At 42.7% G+C, this 17,666-nt stretch overlaps 1 protein-coding gene across 4 annotated transcripts in view; it reads right to left on the bottom strand.

Moving 5' to 3' along the window:
- Positions 1-11,863, bottom strand: part of CERKL (ceramide kinase like) — a 101,802-nt gene extending 89,939 nt beyond the window's left edge. For all 4 annotated transcript variants that reach the window (XM_050916417.1, XM_050916420.1, XM_050916419.1 and 1 more), the window contains exon 1: positions 11,416-11,863. In XM_050916417.1, coding sequence (XP_050772374.1) covers positions 11,416-11,758 — 343 coding nt within the window. In that variant the 5' untranslated portion in view covers positions 11,759-11,863. The remainder of the gene's footprint in view (positions 1-11,415) is intronic.
- Positions 11,864-17,666: the final 5,803 nt, after the last annotated feature.

Genomic DNA, 17,666 nt, shown 5'->3' with positions numbered 1-17,666 from the left:
CTGAGCAGCCACTGAACTGCTGCTGGGCTTAAGAGCTGCTCTGCTGACTCTTCCAACCAATCAGACAGTGTGTAGCAGATCAGGCAGTCTACTATAAGCCAGCTGTGCTTGTTATGTTGCCCAGAGACTGGCTCTGTTGCAGGCCCTGCATCCAGAAAACTCAAGAATGAGTTAAAGTGTGATTGGTATAACACTATCCCCTTTCACCAGGCTCTCTACTTTAGCTATTACAGAATTTCACTCTGTGGTGGCACTGGAGTCAGTGAGACTGCTTGTTCTTGGGGATGTCAATATTCTCTTAAAGGAGTGCTCTTGTGAGATGGGAATATATACAAGCCCAAGGACTGATGAGACTCAGGTGGCTGCAATGCATACATCTTTCCATCTATTCTGAAAGATAGATCATTTTATGAGAAAAACAGTGGCAAGTTGTTCCAGTGAAGGTTCAAAAAGAAATGCAGAAATATGATGACAAATATATGATTTAACATCACTTGATTCAAAACCATGTAGTGTGTTCTGATGTCCTGGCTGCGAATAATATGCCTACGAAGTTCCAACTTCATGACTTGAAGATTTGGGAGAAAAAAGTCACAGAGTTTGGCTGAACATTTTTCATGTATGTCAGAGAGGGAGCCCCACTCCCGTTTTACATATAGAGAAATGTTTAGAGCAGACAAGAGAAGAGGCTACCGGATCCACAACATATAGCTAACGTCCCTGCAACCAGTCCAAAAGTTGGGAGTATGGATATTGCTGCCTCCAGCTCTCCTACACATTATCCATGTAAATCCCAGTTATTCAGGAAGTATGCGGATGAAGGGAATACCATCCTAAGAGAAATATTAGGGCATAAGTTCTCATCCTGAAGGGTCTCGACCATCCTACCATTCTTTATGGTTAGATGGAAGCGGGTCCCAAAACCATAAAGAAAGGGGTTCCAAAACTTTCTCTTGTAACATAATGTCACAGTATGAAAAGGGCTGAGAACCACTGTATTAGGGGATGCAAATACACTACCTGACTAGTAAAGATATAGAGATACCAATTAAAAGACGGTGTTTTATTCACTTATTTTAAATAACAGAGCTGCACTGCAAAATACAGCGATCCTGAGAGGATTTTTTAAAGTTTCATTTATAATCCACTTCACGCTTGCACTCACTGTCATGATATGCCAGAACACAATTAGCTCAGAACTTTGACAGCTAATATCTGTGGAACAGAAATCAATTTAGAAAGGACCTCATAATGAAATTCTGTATGAGTCCTACCGACAATTGACAAAAAGGTTAAATTCTAAAAGGAAACTGCAGATACCACTACAAAACTAACAGATGTTCTTCGGGGTCATCTGCACAAAAACATAGGCATATGTGAAAGAAATCTGACACTCTCATGAAACCAGTTGGTGTCTAAAATAATAGCAGCTCCTTATGGCAATATGGTAATATATGTATCAAATACTCAACACATTATGTTGCAACAGTATGTGCAGATAAAAAAAAAAAGAAAAAAAAACCCCCACACAAAAGTAGTAGAAATGGGAGCCAGTATGTTGAGAGAAAAATACAAGTTGTATGATCCATCAAGGTTAAAATACAGCTTAAAGAGAACACAAGAATGCATATTATTCAGAGTTCACAGAATTTTCAGATATTTACTTTTGTTTGTAAATACTTCTGGTGTGAATAAAAATATTTTTTAAGGACTGTGGTTAATAAAAATAAAGTCTGTCTTCCAAAAGACAAAAAGTTGCCATCACTGCAATTTGCATCAATGAAACAGCAAGCAAACAAGATTTCTTCTATGTCTATTGATTACTTCTCTTGTTTTCTAGTGCAAACATACTTAGATATTATTTCCTGTTTTGTAATGTATATTGTTAACAAATAAAACATGCCTATATTACAGGAAGATTAACTTAAGGGTGAACACAATGAACCCAAAAGCAGATGCACCATTTCCCAATCATTCTTTTTACTACTGTTTTGTACAGTACACTCAAACTACTCAATCTGAATATTTATAATGGGAATGCACCAAATGAAAAAATGCAGACTGGTCAACACAGAAGTTTTTTGGACGTATTTGGAGGGAAAAAAATAGAGTTAAAAAAGAAGAAAATTACACAAAAAAACACACAGGAGATTTTTAATTTTACATGTAAGGAACAGACTTATCAGTACAGAAGCAAGTTTGAAAATATTACAACTCACATCAGTAACCTGGTCAGAATGAAAGTGACAGTAAAAGTTAAAGTATAGGTACACAGAAGGGCCAGGGCTTCAATAAGCCTAAGAACTAAAATCCCTAGCACTGAATGATATGGCATTAAGAAATATTTGGAAATAGCTAAGAAACAAATCCATTCATGTGAATCTGACTGGCTTCATCATTAGAGTTACGAACTACCTGAATTTAAAGCTTCTATGATGGAGTCAGGAACAGAACCTACTTGTTAGCTATAAGACTTCAGGTAAGACACTGTTGAACTCAATGGAGATGTAATGAATATAATCAAGGGTAAATTTTGGCCAACAGGTTTTTTTAAATAATGAACATAATGGAAGAAAGATTGATTAGCATGTCAGAAAGATTCTCCTCCAAATTCAATAGATAAATGCATTAGTTTGCTGCAATTGAAGTGAAACTAACTCCTCCCCTCCCAACCAACTATCTGAAGATGTCGGCCTTGGTAGCACAATACGGACCGGGGGGGGAGGGGGGCGGGAATATTTGGAAAAAAGAGCAAAGCTTTCTCACTTACAAATAAAGTAGCAACTTGTACTGCAATACTTGAGTTTATCTACACAGGCTGGTATTGCCTATGTCCTTGATCCTATGCTATTCCAGTAAGGTTCACAGTTCAACCAAAAGAGCATCAGAGGGTGAAATCCTGACTGTATTGAAGTTAATGGCAAAATTGTGACTTATTTCAGTGGGGACAGGATTTCACCCAGGATTTCTTCAAACGGTTTTGAAATGCTGATAAACATATTTTGACAAAAACTGAAGGGCCAAAACGCACTCTGTACAAAGCAAAATTATCCAACAATGAACTCACATTCTGGCTCTCGACATACTTATTACTGATATTCTCCACCCTTATATGCACACACAAAAACTCGCAAAAGTAGTACCAGTGGCAAGTCATGACTTCAACTAGTGTAACAACTAGAGTATCTGTTGTATCAATCAGGCAAGGTACTAACAACTTCAACAGGACTTTATTTTTCCAGTGGAATCCTCTGTACCAAACTGCTGCTGCACCTTCTGTAACTCTCACTCAGTCTCCTCAACTCCTCCCTCCTTCTTCCTGTCCTTTTAGACTCCCAACAGCCAGTGCTCCCAGTTCTAATAATTACAAGCACATCTAAACACCACAGTATCTTTCCATTTATAGTGTTTACAGATAGTTAAGTCTAATAATTCCTTAGTGCAGAAAAACACTCATTTTAAGATTTGTCCAAGATTTAAATTTCATAAAAACAAAGGGGAGGCATTTGGAGTGGGGAGGAGGAGTTGTTGTTTTAAACTTAAGTCCAATAGAACTATTTCTATGTTTTGAAAAAATTCCAATAAATTAGAGTTCCCTTGCATTGTTTGAAATCCAAATATTATGAGTGCACGACTGTTTGAAATCCAAATAGCATAGGACCCCAACCTTGCACGCCCTTATCACATGCTTAATTTAAAACTTAAAGCACTTAAATTTAAAGCATGAATATTCCCAACTGACTAACTTAAGCACATGTATGTTTGTAGGGCCAGGGTCTAATACAGAAATTTGTATTTATATTTTTTTTCATTTTTCTCTCTCTCTCGCCTGTATGCATAAAATTGTAATGCATGCACAATCTAGACACAAGCACCAGCATGCACTCAAAGTTTATTAATTCTACTCAATTTCTGCTCCCACACTTAAGAGAATCAAAGAAGTAAAGCCTGGAAATGGCAAAAGATAACAAAAGATGAAAATTTGTCTTAAAATTTATCAGCACATTCCATCTTATAAAAATAAGATCATAAATTAATGTTCATGTGCAGAAAGAAGCAGATGAATATTTATACATTATTAAACAAAAAGGACATACATAAGGCATACTAATATAAAATCATGTTTTGTTTCTCTCAAGAAATAGCTGAGTCTTAAAAGTTTAGAATGTGTGAAAGTGCTAAAGATATTCAGATAATTTTAAAAATTAAAATTAAACCATGTAATACAAAGCTGACTGTCAGATGTATCTAGTATTACTCATTTTTATGTCCACCGCTTGAATACATTATGACATTTGTATTTGGACACCAGATAACCCACTAGTTCAAATATTAAAGAAAATGTTCTCTGTATATCAGCAGCCAAATCAAAAGCTTCTAATTTGAACTAATAACTTTACAAATTGTGAATTACTGAAGGGCCATTTTTGGTGTTACTCCTGTTTCCATTAATTCTTGACTACCCGATAGACTGCCAGATGTCTTACCTTAATGTCCTGAACAGACTACTGGTATCTATTTCACCCACATCTGTTCCTAAATAGCTTTGGCAGCAGACTACTATGTACTTGGAATTAATTCTAAGTCATTTATTACTTAAGGACTTACTCTTTTGTTGTTGTTTTGATATTTCATTTTTCTTCCTATTATGCTTTTAAAAACATTCCTTTACAGATTTTTAAAAGCTTTCTACAAACACATGTTGTTCAGTATTATAGAAAAGATTTGCTTTGAGCTCTCCAGGTATTTTAGTCACATGCTAACATAAATTATTTGATTTGTGTCTAGTGACTTATGCAAATACATGCTTTATCTTGGAGACCCAGAACTCAACCCATGCTAGCAACCACCCAGTTCTGATACTTGAAGAGTGCTTCCACACATTTATAGATGTGTCCAGAGGTCTTCAAGAATGAAGAAATATGCCAAAATTATCTTTAGTAATCAGAAGGCCCCACATCTACAGATACTGAAAGTTTTAGACCCAGGGCCAATATTAAATCAGTTGGCAATCTCTGTCCATTTCCTAGGTGACAAGCATCTGCATCATAAATCAACACCAAAATTATCACAAATTTAAATTCTTGTTGGCAGTCTCAAGAAAGAGGCTCAAGAATGAAATTGTCATAAAGAATAAAGTCCTTTTCCAATCACAAAGAGTCTTCCCAGGATAGGGAAAAGATATATTGGGAGAACAGCCCAGGGAAACTTGCCATTTCTTGTGCTGCAGCTCTTCTAATATGCAAGTGACTCCCATTTCCAGTGCTATTAATCCAGTATCTTTCATAAATGTTAAAATTTCACTTTATCTGTTCATTACTTTTTTCCAACAAAACCTATTATAAATCTTCAAAGTTTTCAAATAACCACACACAACTAATTTTTAAATCTATTCTTCAATTAGTTTTTTCTTTTCTGATTCTGAAGTGCTGCTCAGGCGTGAGCAGCTATACTATATCAAGTTACATATTGATCAGCATTAGAAAAAAAAAACTTTCCCCCTCTTTCTTTATCAATTATTTTCCCTGATGTGGTAACACCAGTATTGACAAATAGGCGAGCCCTCCTTTTCTCAGTCAGGAAAGTAACAGCCAATCTGGGCAGGGCACCTCATTTTACCTCCTCCATCAACAGACAATTTCCAGAGGTGGGGAAAAATTATGGTTAGCCCACACTATCCTGATTAGTCATTTTGTCAGAGCCCAATTTTCCACTGCAACATCCTGAGAGGGTGTCCATACAGGGGCTACTACATCACTAAAATCAACTGACAAGGTAAAAAATCTGATTTTCTGTTATGCCTATCAGTATGGAAAAATGGATCTAACTAGCAGTAACCAAGAAGACAGAGTAACTATGGAGAACCTAAGAAAGGCTAGGCTAAAGTGACAGGAGAGAAGACGACAAGATGGCCAGAGACACAACCCCATTCTCCAGATATCCCTAAACCTCTAACTGCCAGAAGCTGAGACTGTACAAGGCAGGTCACTGATCACTTGAAATTTCCCTGAAGCATTTGGCACTGACCACTGTCAGGAGACAGGATACTGAGCTATCATTGGTCTGACCCAATATGGTCATTATTATGGTCTTAGAAACAGACCAATGAAGCCCACTGAGAACTGACCACTTCCTGAGGACAGCAGCCCTGGGGCTAACATGAAAGGCTCCCTTCACTTCAGGAAAGAAAGACTAAGTTTTCAATGGATATCCAGGAAATGCCATTGGGCCTCTTATCTGGTCTCATGTTTATGTTAGAAGTTGGTCAGTAAGATTTCCTAGCTAAGGTGGAAGGCTGGGACCACATCGGAGACAAAACTGGAACATACTTGGAGAACTACTTTACCATAAGTTATAAGTCAGAACTGCAAGTTCTTTGACTCTCTGGGCTGAGGTGACTGATAGCAGAAAAACTGCTTTCCCCAAACAAATGTAGAGTGGCAAGATGAGTTCAAACAGAGGACACTTAGCAGTAAGTTTAGGCTCCAAAGGCAAATGGGTAACTTAACAAGTGGCCTAAAGTAAGATCAACCAACCCTCTAGTTAAATGAAGTGCACGTCTGCTGGGGGGGGGGGGGGAAATGGTTACTAACCTTTTGCAACTGTTATTTGTCAAGATGTGTTACACATGTCCATTTCACTCTTGGTGTGCATGCTTCCCATGCAGAATTGCTAGACATTTTTCTCTCAGTAGTACCCATCAAGGTGGCTCCAGAGCCCTCTGCTGATGCGTGCCAATGAGTGCCAGTACAGAAGGCCCAGCTGCCTCCACCCGAGGTTCCCTCAGTCCCTTCTTGACAGACAACTCTGGTGTAGGACAGCAAGTCATGGAATGGACATGTGCAACATATATCAAACAACAGCAGTTACAAAAGGTTAGTAACCATTTTTTCTTCTATGAGTGATTGCACTTGTGCATTCTACTCTTGGTGACTTACAAGCTGTAATGTAGGAGGAGGGATTGGAGTTCATGTACACACATATTGGAGTACAACTCATCCAAATTTAGCATGCTCTCTGGAGTACTCAGCAGAAGCATAATGGGATGAGAAGGTATTAACTGAAGACCAGGTTGTCATTTTCCAAACGTCCTGGAAAAGGACTTGCATAAGGAACACCATTGAGGCCGCCTGTGATCCTGTAGAACACGGCGTCAGTTTGCCCAATGGGGAAATGCCTGCCAGATCATAACAAACACATGCAAAAAGTTATCCAAGACAAAATTATTTGTGAACAGATCATGAGACCTTTCATTCTGTCTGCTAGGGCCATGAACAGTTGGGTTAACAAATGAAACTAGTCCTGTCTATGTAGAATGCCAACTCTCTTCTAATGTGTAGTTTGCAGATGTTACTCCTCTTTATTGACATGTGATTTGGGGTAAAACATAGGTAAATAAATTAACTGTTTAATATGACAGTTAGATACCACTTCAGAGAGAAATCTCAGGGCTTGTCTACATCACAAAGTTGCAGCGCTGGTGAGGGGGTTACAGCGCTGCAACTTAGGAGGTGTACACATCTGCAGGGCATCACCAGCGCTGCAACTCCCTGTTTGCAGCGCTGGCCGTACTCCCGTTTTGTCTCGGGTGTAGAGGATCCAGCGCTGGTGATCCAGCGCTGGTAATCAAGTGTAGACACTTAACAGCGCTTTTCTTGACCTCCGTGGAATAAGCAGGTATCCCAGCATACCTGAGGAAGCCTCTCTGGTAATCAAGCAGGTCTCCTTCCCCGGTTTGCTCTCGCGTTCCCCGAACCCCCATGCAAGCAGGTCTCCTTCCTTGCGGTTTGCAGGGGGGTTCGGGGAACGCGAGAGCAAACCGCGGGGAAGCTGGTCTCCTTCCCCGGTTTGCTCTCGCATTCCCCGAACCCCCGTGCAAGCAGGTCTCCTTCCCTGCGGTTTGCTCTCGCGTTCCCCGAACCCCCGAGCAAGCAGGTCTCCTTCCCTGCGGTTTGCTCTCGCGTTCCCCGAACCCCGTGCAAGCAGGTCTCCTTCCCTGCGGTTTGCAGGGGGGTTCGGGGAACGCGAGAGCAAACCGCGGGGAAGCTGGTCTCCTTCCCCGGTTTGCTCTCGTGTTCCCCGAACCCCCCTTGAAGCAGCCCAACAGCGCTGCAGTGTGGCCACATCTAACACCACTTGCAGCGCTGGTTGCTGTAAGTGTGGCCACTCTGCAGCGCTGGCCCTATACAGCTGTACTAATACAGCTGTAACAACCAGCGCTGCAAAATTGTAGATGTAGACATACCCTCAGATGAGACCGCAAGTACGCCTTATCCTTAAAAAGGATTGTATAAGGTGGTCTAGATGTCAGAGCACACAGTTCAGCCACTCTTCTGGCTGAAGCACTAGGTATCAGAAAAGCCACCTTTAGAGGTAGGTGTAATAAGGAACTAGAGGCTCAAACAATGGCCCTTGAGCCTCAACAAAATTAGATTCAAGTGCCAGGGTAATGGGTTTCCTTATTTGAAGGTAAAATCTTTCCAGCCCTTCACGTCATTAGAAAATATAGAACCGTTATCCATATGCAGAAGGAAAGCTGATACTGCTACCAATTGGACCTTGACAGACCTGTTTTAGGTGCAAGAGATTATCCAGTATATCCTGGTTAAAGAACTGACACAACCAGATAGGAAAACGCCTCTATTTTGACATGTAAAAAGCTCTGATACTTTTAACAATGCCTGAGCAACACTCCTCCTTACAATTTATACATAGAGCCTACAAGCTGCTAAATGAAGGGCCCGTAAGTTTGGATGGAGCAGTCAACCATGATCTGAACAGATCAAGTCTGGGTGTAATGGGAGTGAAATTGGAGCTGCCAATGACAGATCCAATAAAGGGGAGGCCATGCTGGGGCTATTAATATAACTTAGGCCTGGTCCTGTTTGATCTTTAGCAGCACTCTGTGTAGGAGTGGGACTGGGGGAAAAGTGTAGTACAGCTTGTTTGTCCAGGGCAGCAGGAAAGTATCTGTGATGGAACCAGGACTGTGGCCTTGTAAGGAGCATTTCCTGTCAGCCTTCTTTGCAAACAGGTCTATCTGGGCAGTGCCCCACTGTTAGAAATTCATCTTGCAACATCCGGGTGAGGAGACCACTCATGCTGGCTTGGAAATTATCTGCTTAGGTGATCCACTGGCTCATTCTGCACCCTTGTACGGTAAGAGGCTTTGAGACTCACACCGCAAGTTCAGTCAACGTTCCATAGGTGAAATGCTTCCTGACAAAGCAGGAGAGAGTGAGCTCCTCACTGCCTGTTGAGGTAAAACAAACATTGCCACAGTGTTGTCTGTAAGAACAAACAGGCTTTTTCCCTAGACACGAAATAGGAAGACCTGACAGGTGAGGCAGACAGCCCTTAGCTCTCTGACATTGATATGAAGATAGGACATCCTTGAGGACCACAAACGTTGAGTTCAGAGGGGACCCAGATGAGCTCCCCATCACTGGGCAGATGTGTTCGTCACCAGTGTCAGCAAAGGCTGACAGTGGACAAAGGGAACTCTCACACAAACACTGAAGGGGTCTGTCCACTAATCTAGTGAAGTTAGTACTCACAAGGGCACCATGTTCAGATGGTGATGATTTGGTGAATAAGCAGAGGCCAGACAACTTTGAAGAGTCCTGAGATGTAGCCTGGCATATTGGACTACATGTGTGCACAGACACATGCCCCGGGAGTCTCATACAGCTTTGAGCTGTTGTGATTGGGGGAACCCTGAGAAACAGGATTATTTGGCGGCATTACCAGGTCTCAAACTTCTTTTTTTTTTTTTTTTTTTTTTTTTTTACAGCTGAACACAAAATTCCTTTGGTATAGCTTTTGGGTATGCATGAGTTGGCTATGCCACAGCAATAATCTGATTACAGTAGCATGGATTTTGTGCCATTTCTTTCATACAATAAGCACCTTTCTGCATTTATTAAACATACCATTTGCTTTCTGCTAGAGAGCCAGCTCTAAAAGAGAAGTACAGTAGAGTACCACTGTGGACATACCGGAGAAGATGTGAGCAGAGATTATGATTTAGCAATTGCTGAAAGAGCCAGGTTGCTGGAAAAACAAACATTTTTCTGTAACTCTGAATTGAGAGCACGTGGATATTTGAAAGTTTTCCTTTTGTAAAATCTTTTGTAAAACAGATTTTGTTTTACTCAATCAAGTCCTTTTCAACAGCTTTGCTCACTGAAGACTGTTTTATTGGGACAACTTTCTGGAGCTTAATTTCTTTTGCTGTTGCCTTTAAAATTGCATCACAGTTAACATCAAGGAGTTTGGCACAAAACCCTGAGATAAAGATGCTGAGCTAAATCCTGTTGCTTTACTAACACTAGAAATATGAAGAACTACTCAGCTAAGTGAAGCAGGATTTGATCCACAAGCCTCACCCTGAAACTTAGACACATCTCACAAGAAATTATTATACAACATATATACAGCTGTCATTTAGATTAAAATGCAAAAAACTGATGCTGCAGAATCAATAAAAATCCTCTTACTATTCTGTCTATGGCTAAAAGCTGTAAGACACACTATTTCATGTTTCCATAGTGTTTATACACTATAATAATAAAGACAAACTGCCCAGAGATTCATTGCTTTAGGTTTGAGATCCTGATAACCTTATTTAATTAAATTCTTCACTTTTATTGCTGGCACAGATTTAAAGTGAAGAGAGATGCCAGTAATTATCTCTTTTAACTAATTTACTGTAATCCTGTTTTAAGTAAACTTTCAATTTCCATAAACTGATTTGTAAGGCGGAACCACAGAAAAAGCCCTCTTGTACTAGAAATTCAGCAGTTTTGTTCTGAAAATTTCATCTGAGGCTTGTTGTCCCCCTTCCATAGGTAAAATCTGTGGTCTGGCAGAAAAGGAAATAGCCACAGGAGCATAAAGTGATACTGGTCCAAAAACTGAACACAACGGTTTGGCCCTCTCCAGAAGGGGCAAGTGGCACTTTAGCCGTGATTTAGTTGTTACAGTGACTTGATATGTATGTAGCCAACATACTCTGGCAACTACCTCCTCCCTCTGCTGCTCTCTGCCCTGTGGCTACCCAGTCCCTTGCATGTATCTCTGATCCCTCCCTGCCTGAACTAGCCTCAATCAGTTTAGCTAGTGTTCAAAACAAGACCAGCTAAAGGGGCAGAACAGTGGCGATGCACAGTCCCCCATGCGCCATCAGGGTGGGTGGAGCCAGGCTGGGACGGTGCTTGGGGCTGGATCGTCTCCGCTAACAAGTTGAAGACTTATCAGTCACTTTTGATTGGAGGGGGGGACTATGCCAGCCCCAAAATCGCCTTCCCCTTGACAGGCACACTGAAGGCTGCTGGGGATGCACCGGTCCGCAGCAGGGGATGCACCGGTCCGCAGCAGGGTCCGCCTCCCTCCCCACTAGCTCCCCTCACTCACCCCCACGACTCTCGGGCTGGATGGGGCTCCACCGGAGCTGCCTGGCGCTGAGCACCACGTCGCAGCTCCTCTTCCCGATCTGGAAAATGCCCCTGAGGAGCGGCTCCTCCTCGCCCCCGGCCGCCTCCTCCCCGCGCGGGGGGTCTCTGTCCAAGGGGGCCGCCCCCCGCCTCTCCTCCTCCCAGCGCGGCCCCATCGAGGAGGAGGAGGAAGAAGTGGTGGTGGCAGCAATCCCCTGCCCAGCCGAGGCTTCCAGCCCGGTCCCCGGCGGCGAAGGGTCCTCCCCAAGCTCTGGCCACGCTTCTCTCCTGGGGCGGGGGAAGGGGATCTCGGCCCCCAGCATGGCGGCGCCACCCTCCAAGCCAAGCTGAAGCGAGAGACTCTCCGCGTCCCGGCTGCTGCCAAGGCAGCGGCTCCTCCCCCCCTCCCATCCTGGGAGAGGGAGGGAGTCGGGCGGGTGAGCGCTCACACGCAGGCGCGCGCCCTCCAGCCGTGCCCGTTAACGGCCGTCCATACAGTGGCGCGCGGAACGCCGGGTGGAGCCTTTAGGGATCGTTACCCAGCCGCTGGGTCCCTGTCGCGTGGCCTCTACCACAGACCCGGCTCCTCAGGGGAGGAAAGGGCTGGATCCGGCTGCTCCTGGCGGCGTGGTGCAGAGGTCGCTTGGCCGGAGCGCGTGCGAAGCCTTTAGGGCGCTGTTAATAGGATCAGGCCTTTACTGCGAGCTTGCCCAGGTTGTCTGGAGAGGCTGGGTCCCACCACGCAGCAGTCAAGGGGATCGGACCCTCGCACCCCTGTACAGGTGTTGCTAATGTTCGCTATTTTACCTCTACCTTGAGGTTTTCACTCAACTTACTAAAATCACTCGGAACGACATGGTATCACTTAGAGGTGCTGTGGTGGTATAATATGGTAACGCCCTGTTACTCAGGGCTTGTCTACATCAGAAAGTTGCAGCGCTGGTGAGGGAGTTACAGCGCTGCAACTTTGAAGGTGTACACATCTGCAGGGCACCACCAGCGCTGCAACTCCCTGTTTGCAGCGCTGGCCGTACTCCCGTTTGTCTCGGGTGTAGAGGATCCAGCGCTGGTGATCCAGCGCTGGTAATCCAATGTAGACACTTACCAGCGCTTTTCTTGACCTCCGTGGAAGGAGGAAGCCTCTGGTAATCAAGCTGGTCTCCTTTCCCCGTTTGCTCTCTCGTTCCCGGAGCCCAGAGCAAGCAGGTCTCCTTCCCTGCGGTTTGCTGGGTGGCTCCGGGAACGCGAGAGCAAACCGCGGCGAAGCGGGTCTCCTTCCCCGGTTTGCTCTCTCTATCGTTCCCGGAGCCCCGAGCAAGCAGGTCTCCTTCCCTGCGGTTTGCTGGGTGGCTCCGGGAACGAGAGAGCAAACCGCGGCGAAGCGGGTCTCCTTGCCCGGTTTGCTCTCTCGTTCCCAGAGCCCCGAGCAAGCAGGTCTCCTTCCCTGCGGTTTGCTGGGTGGCTCCGGGAACGAGAGAGCAAACCGCGGCGAAGCGGGTCTCCTTCCCCGGTTTGCTCTCGCGTTCCCGGAGCCCAGAGCAAGCAGGTCTCCTTCCCTGCGGTTTGCTGGGTGGCTCCGGGAACGAGAGAGCAAACCGCGGCGAAGCGGGTCTCCTTCCCCGGTTTGCTCTCTCGTTCCCAGAGCCCCGAGCAAGCAGGTCTCCTTCCCTGCGGTTTGCTGGGTGGCTCCGGGAACGAGAGAGCAAACCGCGGCGAAGCGGGTCTCCTTTCCCGGTTTGCTCTCTCGTTCCCAGAGCCCCGAGCAAGCAGGTCTCCTTCCCTGCGGTTTGCTGGGTGGCTCCGGGAACGAGAGAGCAAACCGCGGCGAAGCGGATCTCCTTCCCCGGTTTGCTCTCGCGTTCCCAGAGCCCAGAGCAAGCAGGTCTCCTTCCCTGCGGTTTGCTGGGTGGCTCCGGGAACGCGAGAGCAAACCGCGGCGAAGCGGGTCTCCTTTCCCGGTTTGCTCTCGTGTTCCCGGAACCCCCCTTGAAGCCGCCCAACAGCGCTGCAGTGTGGCCACATCTAACACCACTTGCAGCGCTGGTTGCTGTAAGTGTGGCCACTCTGCAGCGCTGGCCCTATACAGCTGTACTAATACAGCTGTAACAACCAGCGCTGCAAAACTTTAGATGTAGACATGGCCACAGAGAGATCTGAGCATCATGGTCGTGTGTAACGCCTCTCTCAACCAAAGCTAGGGGCTGGAGTGACTGTTTTCTTTCTGGGAGTTACATGGCAGGGAATTTGTAAACTTGTTTTCCTAAATCAATAAATAGCAAACCGCTCTCAGGTTTTTTTTTCTCAAGCCTGGCAATATTTGTGGTTTGTATTAAAGACCCAGCTCTTTAGTTTTATCTTACTGCACCATTAAAAGGATACACAGTTTGCCATTTCTTGATATTCAAAAGTCTCATGTTTGAGACATACATTTATACTATTATAATTGTTTGCAGATTGTGCTTTATAGCAATAATCATCTCTCTCTGTCTATGGCATTTGTAAGGTGTCGGTCACCATGGTATCTAAGTGACAAACAACAGCAATTATGAAGCAAACAATATTTCCTCAAAAGAGGGAGTGGTGGTTTGCTTTTCTCGCCCCAATTTTCCAGAGATAATAAAGATGTTTTTAATGGGAAACTTGTTGAGGAAAATAAGCATTAAAAGATATTGTATGCCATGAGCTATGAATGGTGTGAATTAAGATTCAAAATTAAATGTAAAAATGTCTGTCAGACTTTTTCTATAATGTCTCATTTTAGAATCTAAGTGATGTTATGTACATCTGAAGAAATCCTCCTATCCACACCCACGCAAAACTGAAATAAATGATGTGATTTACTCAAACAAAGGCGACAAAATTGCCCTCTGTGAAAATATCAGAAGTATCTGTACACCATTGCTAATGATCTTGATCAGTGGTTCTCAAACTGTGGATTGGGACTGCAAATGGGTTGCGACCTTGTTTTAATGGGGGCGCCAGGGCTGGTTTAAACTTGCTGGGACCTAGGGCCAAAGCCCAAGCCTGAGTGCTTCAGCCCTGGGCAGTGGGACTGAGATTACAAGCCCTCTGCTTGGGGCTGAAACCCTGTTGCTCTATCATGGGATTTGATTTCTCTCTCTTTATGTAATTTTTTGGTATATTTTATAGATAACATTGCTTTACATTGTTATCATAATCACGCATATAGTTATTTGTAATGTATTTGCTTCTATTGTACCTTCATCTGTATCTTATGAGATATGAACAGTAACATTTGACATTCTGCCCTCAGGTAAAGGCACACAATTCTTTCAGGTTGTGACTTGTGTGTGCATATCTGATGGCACAATTTGGTTTTAACATATTTTGTTTACATAAAAAGTACAGATAGAGATTTCAGCAAAAGAGAATTACAGGTCAAGAATGATAAACAGCCAGGTCTACACCAGTGACCACTATACTGCTGTTATAGGATCTTCATGTCAACCTTTCTATGAAAATATTTTATGTGCAGTACTTGAACATGAAATTTGAAAAATAAAAATACAGTAGTATATTACCATATTTTATAACAAATCTTCAAAAGCTTGTTTAAACAAGGATTATTTTACAAGGGACAAATATGGCCCCAACTCATATCTAATCATATAAAACTTCTGCTTGCTTAAAACTCTTAACAAAAAGGGACCTATTGTGATGGGGACAGGGGGAGTTTATAAGTTGTGCCCAATATTTTTTCCATGTGGATCTTCTCTGTTGGAATCTATATACTTTGTGAAATAACAAAATAAAATAAAAAAGGTTGACATTATGTAGAAAATTTGGAGATATGTCTTTTGTTTAAACAGAATTCATGCCAGAAGCTGGTATAGCAAGATAAAAAACTGCAGACCAAATATACTTTCCAGAGTAGTATTCTGACAACTGTAACAGTAGATGAACCAATAAAACTTGTATCAGTTATTTGACATCTATGTGAGCTTTAATGTATTTTCATTGATGTCACTTAGAAAGAAAGTTAAATCATTAACTAGAAGGTAAAGTACAATATATGATAAAAATAAGAATAGGTGCATCAACTTTCAGGCTCTGTGTTCTATATTAACTGCTTCAGCAATCTTTATTTGTCTCTGGAACCACTTATTAGCCTACCCAATATATCTCATATAATAAATACCAGTTTATTTCTCAGTAAATTGCAGTCAAAGAATAAACTGATAACTCCTTTGTGTCAGTGGAATGTTATTACAGTTTTCTCTGACATCAGTGAAAGAGTTTGACAGTTCTCAAGAGACTTGTAATACCCTTCAGCCGACGTCAGTAAAAGTTGTAATAGCCTTTTATTTACTTTACTTTAAGGTGATAGTAAATCAATAACTTAATATTTTAAATTAAATAGATTAAAATTAAATATATACTTAACGTATGTAGCAGAGGAAATTCTTAGAGAGAAGGAACATTCGATGTTATTGACCTCTGCTACCATTAATAAATACTCCATTATCAAAACCTTTGAGTAAATTCTAGGGTGGTGTTTTCTTCCAAGACAACTGTTATTCTGTGCATAATACATGGATTTCCAATATATTTAATTAATTTGGTATACAAAAATATTTTTAAATTCAGGTGTATAATATCAATTTATAGATTAGCTGTCACAGCTGAAGAGTTTTTCTATACATACTAACTATAATCATTTCCACCTGGCACTGCTATAGGTCTGGCTTTCAGTAGCTTTTAGCTATGGTCTGGATCGATCTCCTAAACCTCCCCATTTGGATTTCCCCTCTCCTTGGCAGATGGGTCCTCAGTTGCCTATATATTGCTGTTCCTGCTTCTCTGGATAGCACAGAAGTCTCTCTGCAGATCTGGGATCTGAGTTGAGAGAGGGGTCAGAGATTGAGTAGGACATGTCATCTCCATCTTGATGGGGAGGAGAGACATGCTGGAGATTCAAGGGAAAAGGTAATACCAAATTATGTCTTCCACCAAGCCCTCATCTCCTGGAGACCAAGAGACAGCAACAGCTTGGGTAAATTCCTAATGGAGGGAAGCCACCAGGGTTCAGATTGAATACAAAGGTACAAGGTCTCCACATTGTAGTCTTGGCTTTCTGTAGATCTCCCAGGATGTCCCAGGTGTGGAGGTAAGGCCCATGGTTGTTTCTGATTGTGGCATGGTAAGCAACATGTGGGAGACATGCTGCTCACTGCCACCAGAAATATGGATAAGGTAGTAAGAATACTGTTGCAAGTTGCTCAAAGATTCTGTAACTTATCATGTGTGTCCTCCCATTGCAAATGAGCATGCTGGCATAGTGACAATAAACCCATGAAAGTAGGGAAGCCTAGAGCAATGGGGGTAGATAGGGAGGTAAGTTGCAGAACATAACCACAGATGGATTTGGTGTAAAAAAAATCTTCAGATGACTTTTTCCTGCTGCCTGGAAAGGCTTTAGAGGGGCTACACAGGAGCCTCATGTTAAAATGTTGGTTATTTTCTGTTTTAAAAGACTGGCAGCCTTTGTATTAAGGAACATACCTCACTTTAAAGATGATCTGTTATTGTATCTAATGTCCCACAATGCACTTCCATCAAGTCAACGGACACACTTTGCCCCTTATTTTAGCAGTAAATTGTGCAAAAGATCATGCACTGTGATCCAAATGTATGATTTTGTACTGTATTAGAGGCTAAAGGAGATTAATTTCTGTAGGAGCCTGGATTTAGACATTGGAAGCACATCACTGGCTTGCACATTTTTCTGGCTATGACCACCTTTGTGACAATAGTAGACCCAGCGTATAAAGTCTATACTATGCCATGGATTTTTAAACCTGGAGCATCACCTTTTTTTTTTTTTTTTTTTAAGTATGTACCCTCTAGGATGTTTAAGTTCTTCTCTAGAGTAAAGTCTAAATAGTCTGTGTACCTACATTTTTCAATATCATTTCAACCCAGGCACTTTAATTTTTTCCATCTTGATTTTAAATCAGAAATATCAAACATCAGCGTCAGCTTTTTCTAAAATTCTGAGATTAATATAGCCATGAGTGAAATACTGTTGAGAACTCTAGCAGCAGAAACCTTTTCTGTGGGTGAGCTTTATTGGTGTCCTATCACACTAAAGGTAGATCAAGGAAGAGGGAGGCGGGCAAGGGGAGAGAGAGAGAGAGAGAATGAAAGACAGGAAAGCTGTGAAGGACAAAGTAAACTTGAAAAAAGGGCAAAGAACGAAATAGCTGCAAA

This window comes from Gopherus flavomarginatus, chromosome 10, assembly GCF_025201925.1.
Source record: "Gopherus flavomarginatus isolate rGopFla2 chromosome 10, rGopFla2.mat.asm, whole genome shotgun sequence".
Lineage (NCBI taxonomy): Eukaryota > Metazoa > Chordata > Testudines > Testudinidae > Gopherus > Gopherus flavomarginatus.
The sequence above is the reverse complement of the archived record's forward strand: the minus strand, read 5'-3'. Positions and strand labels throughout refer to the sequence as shown.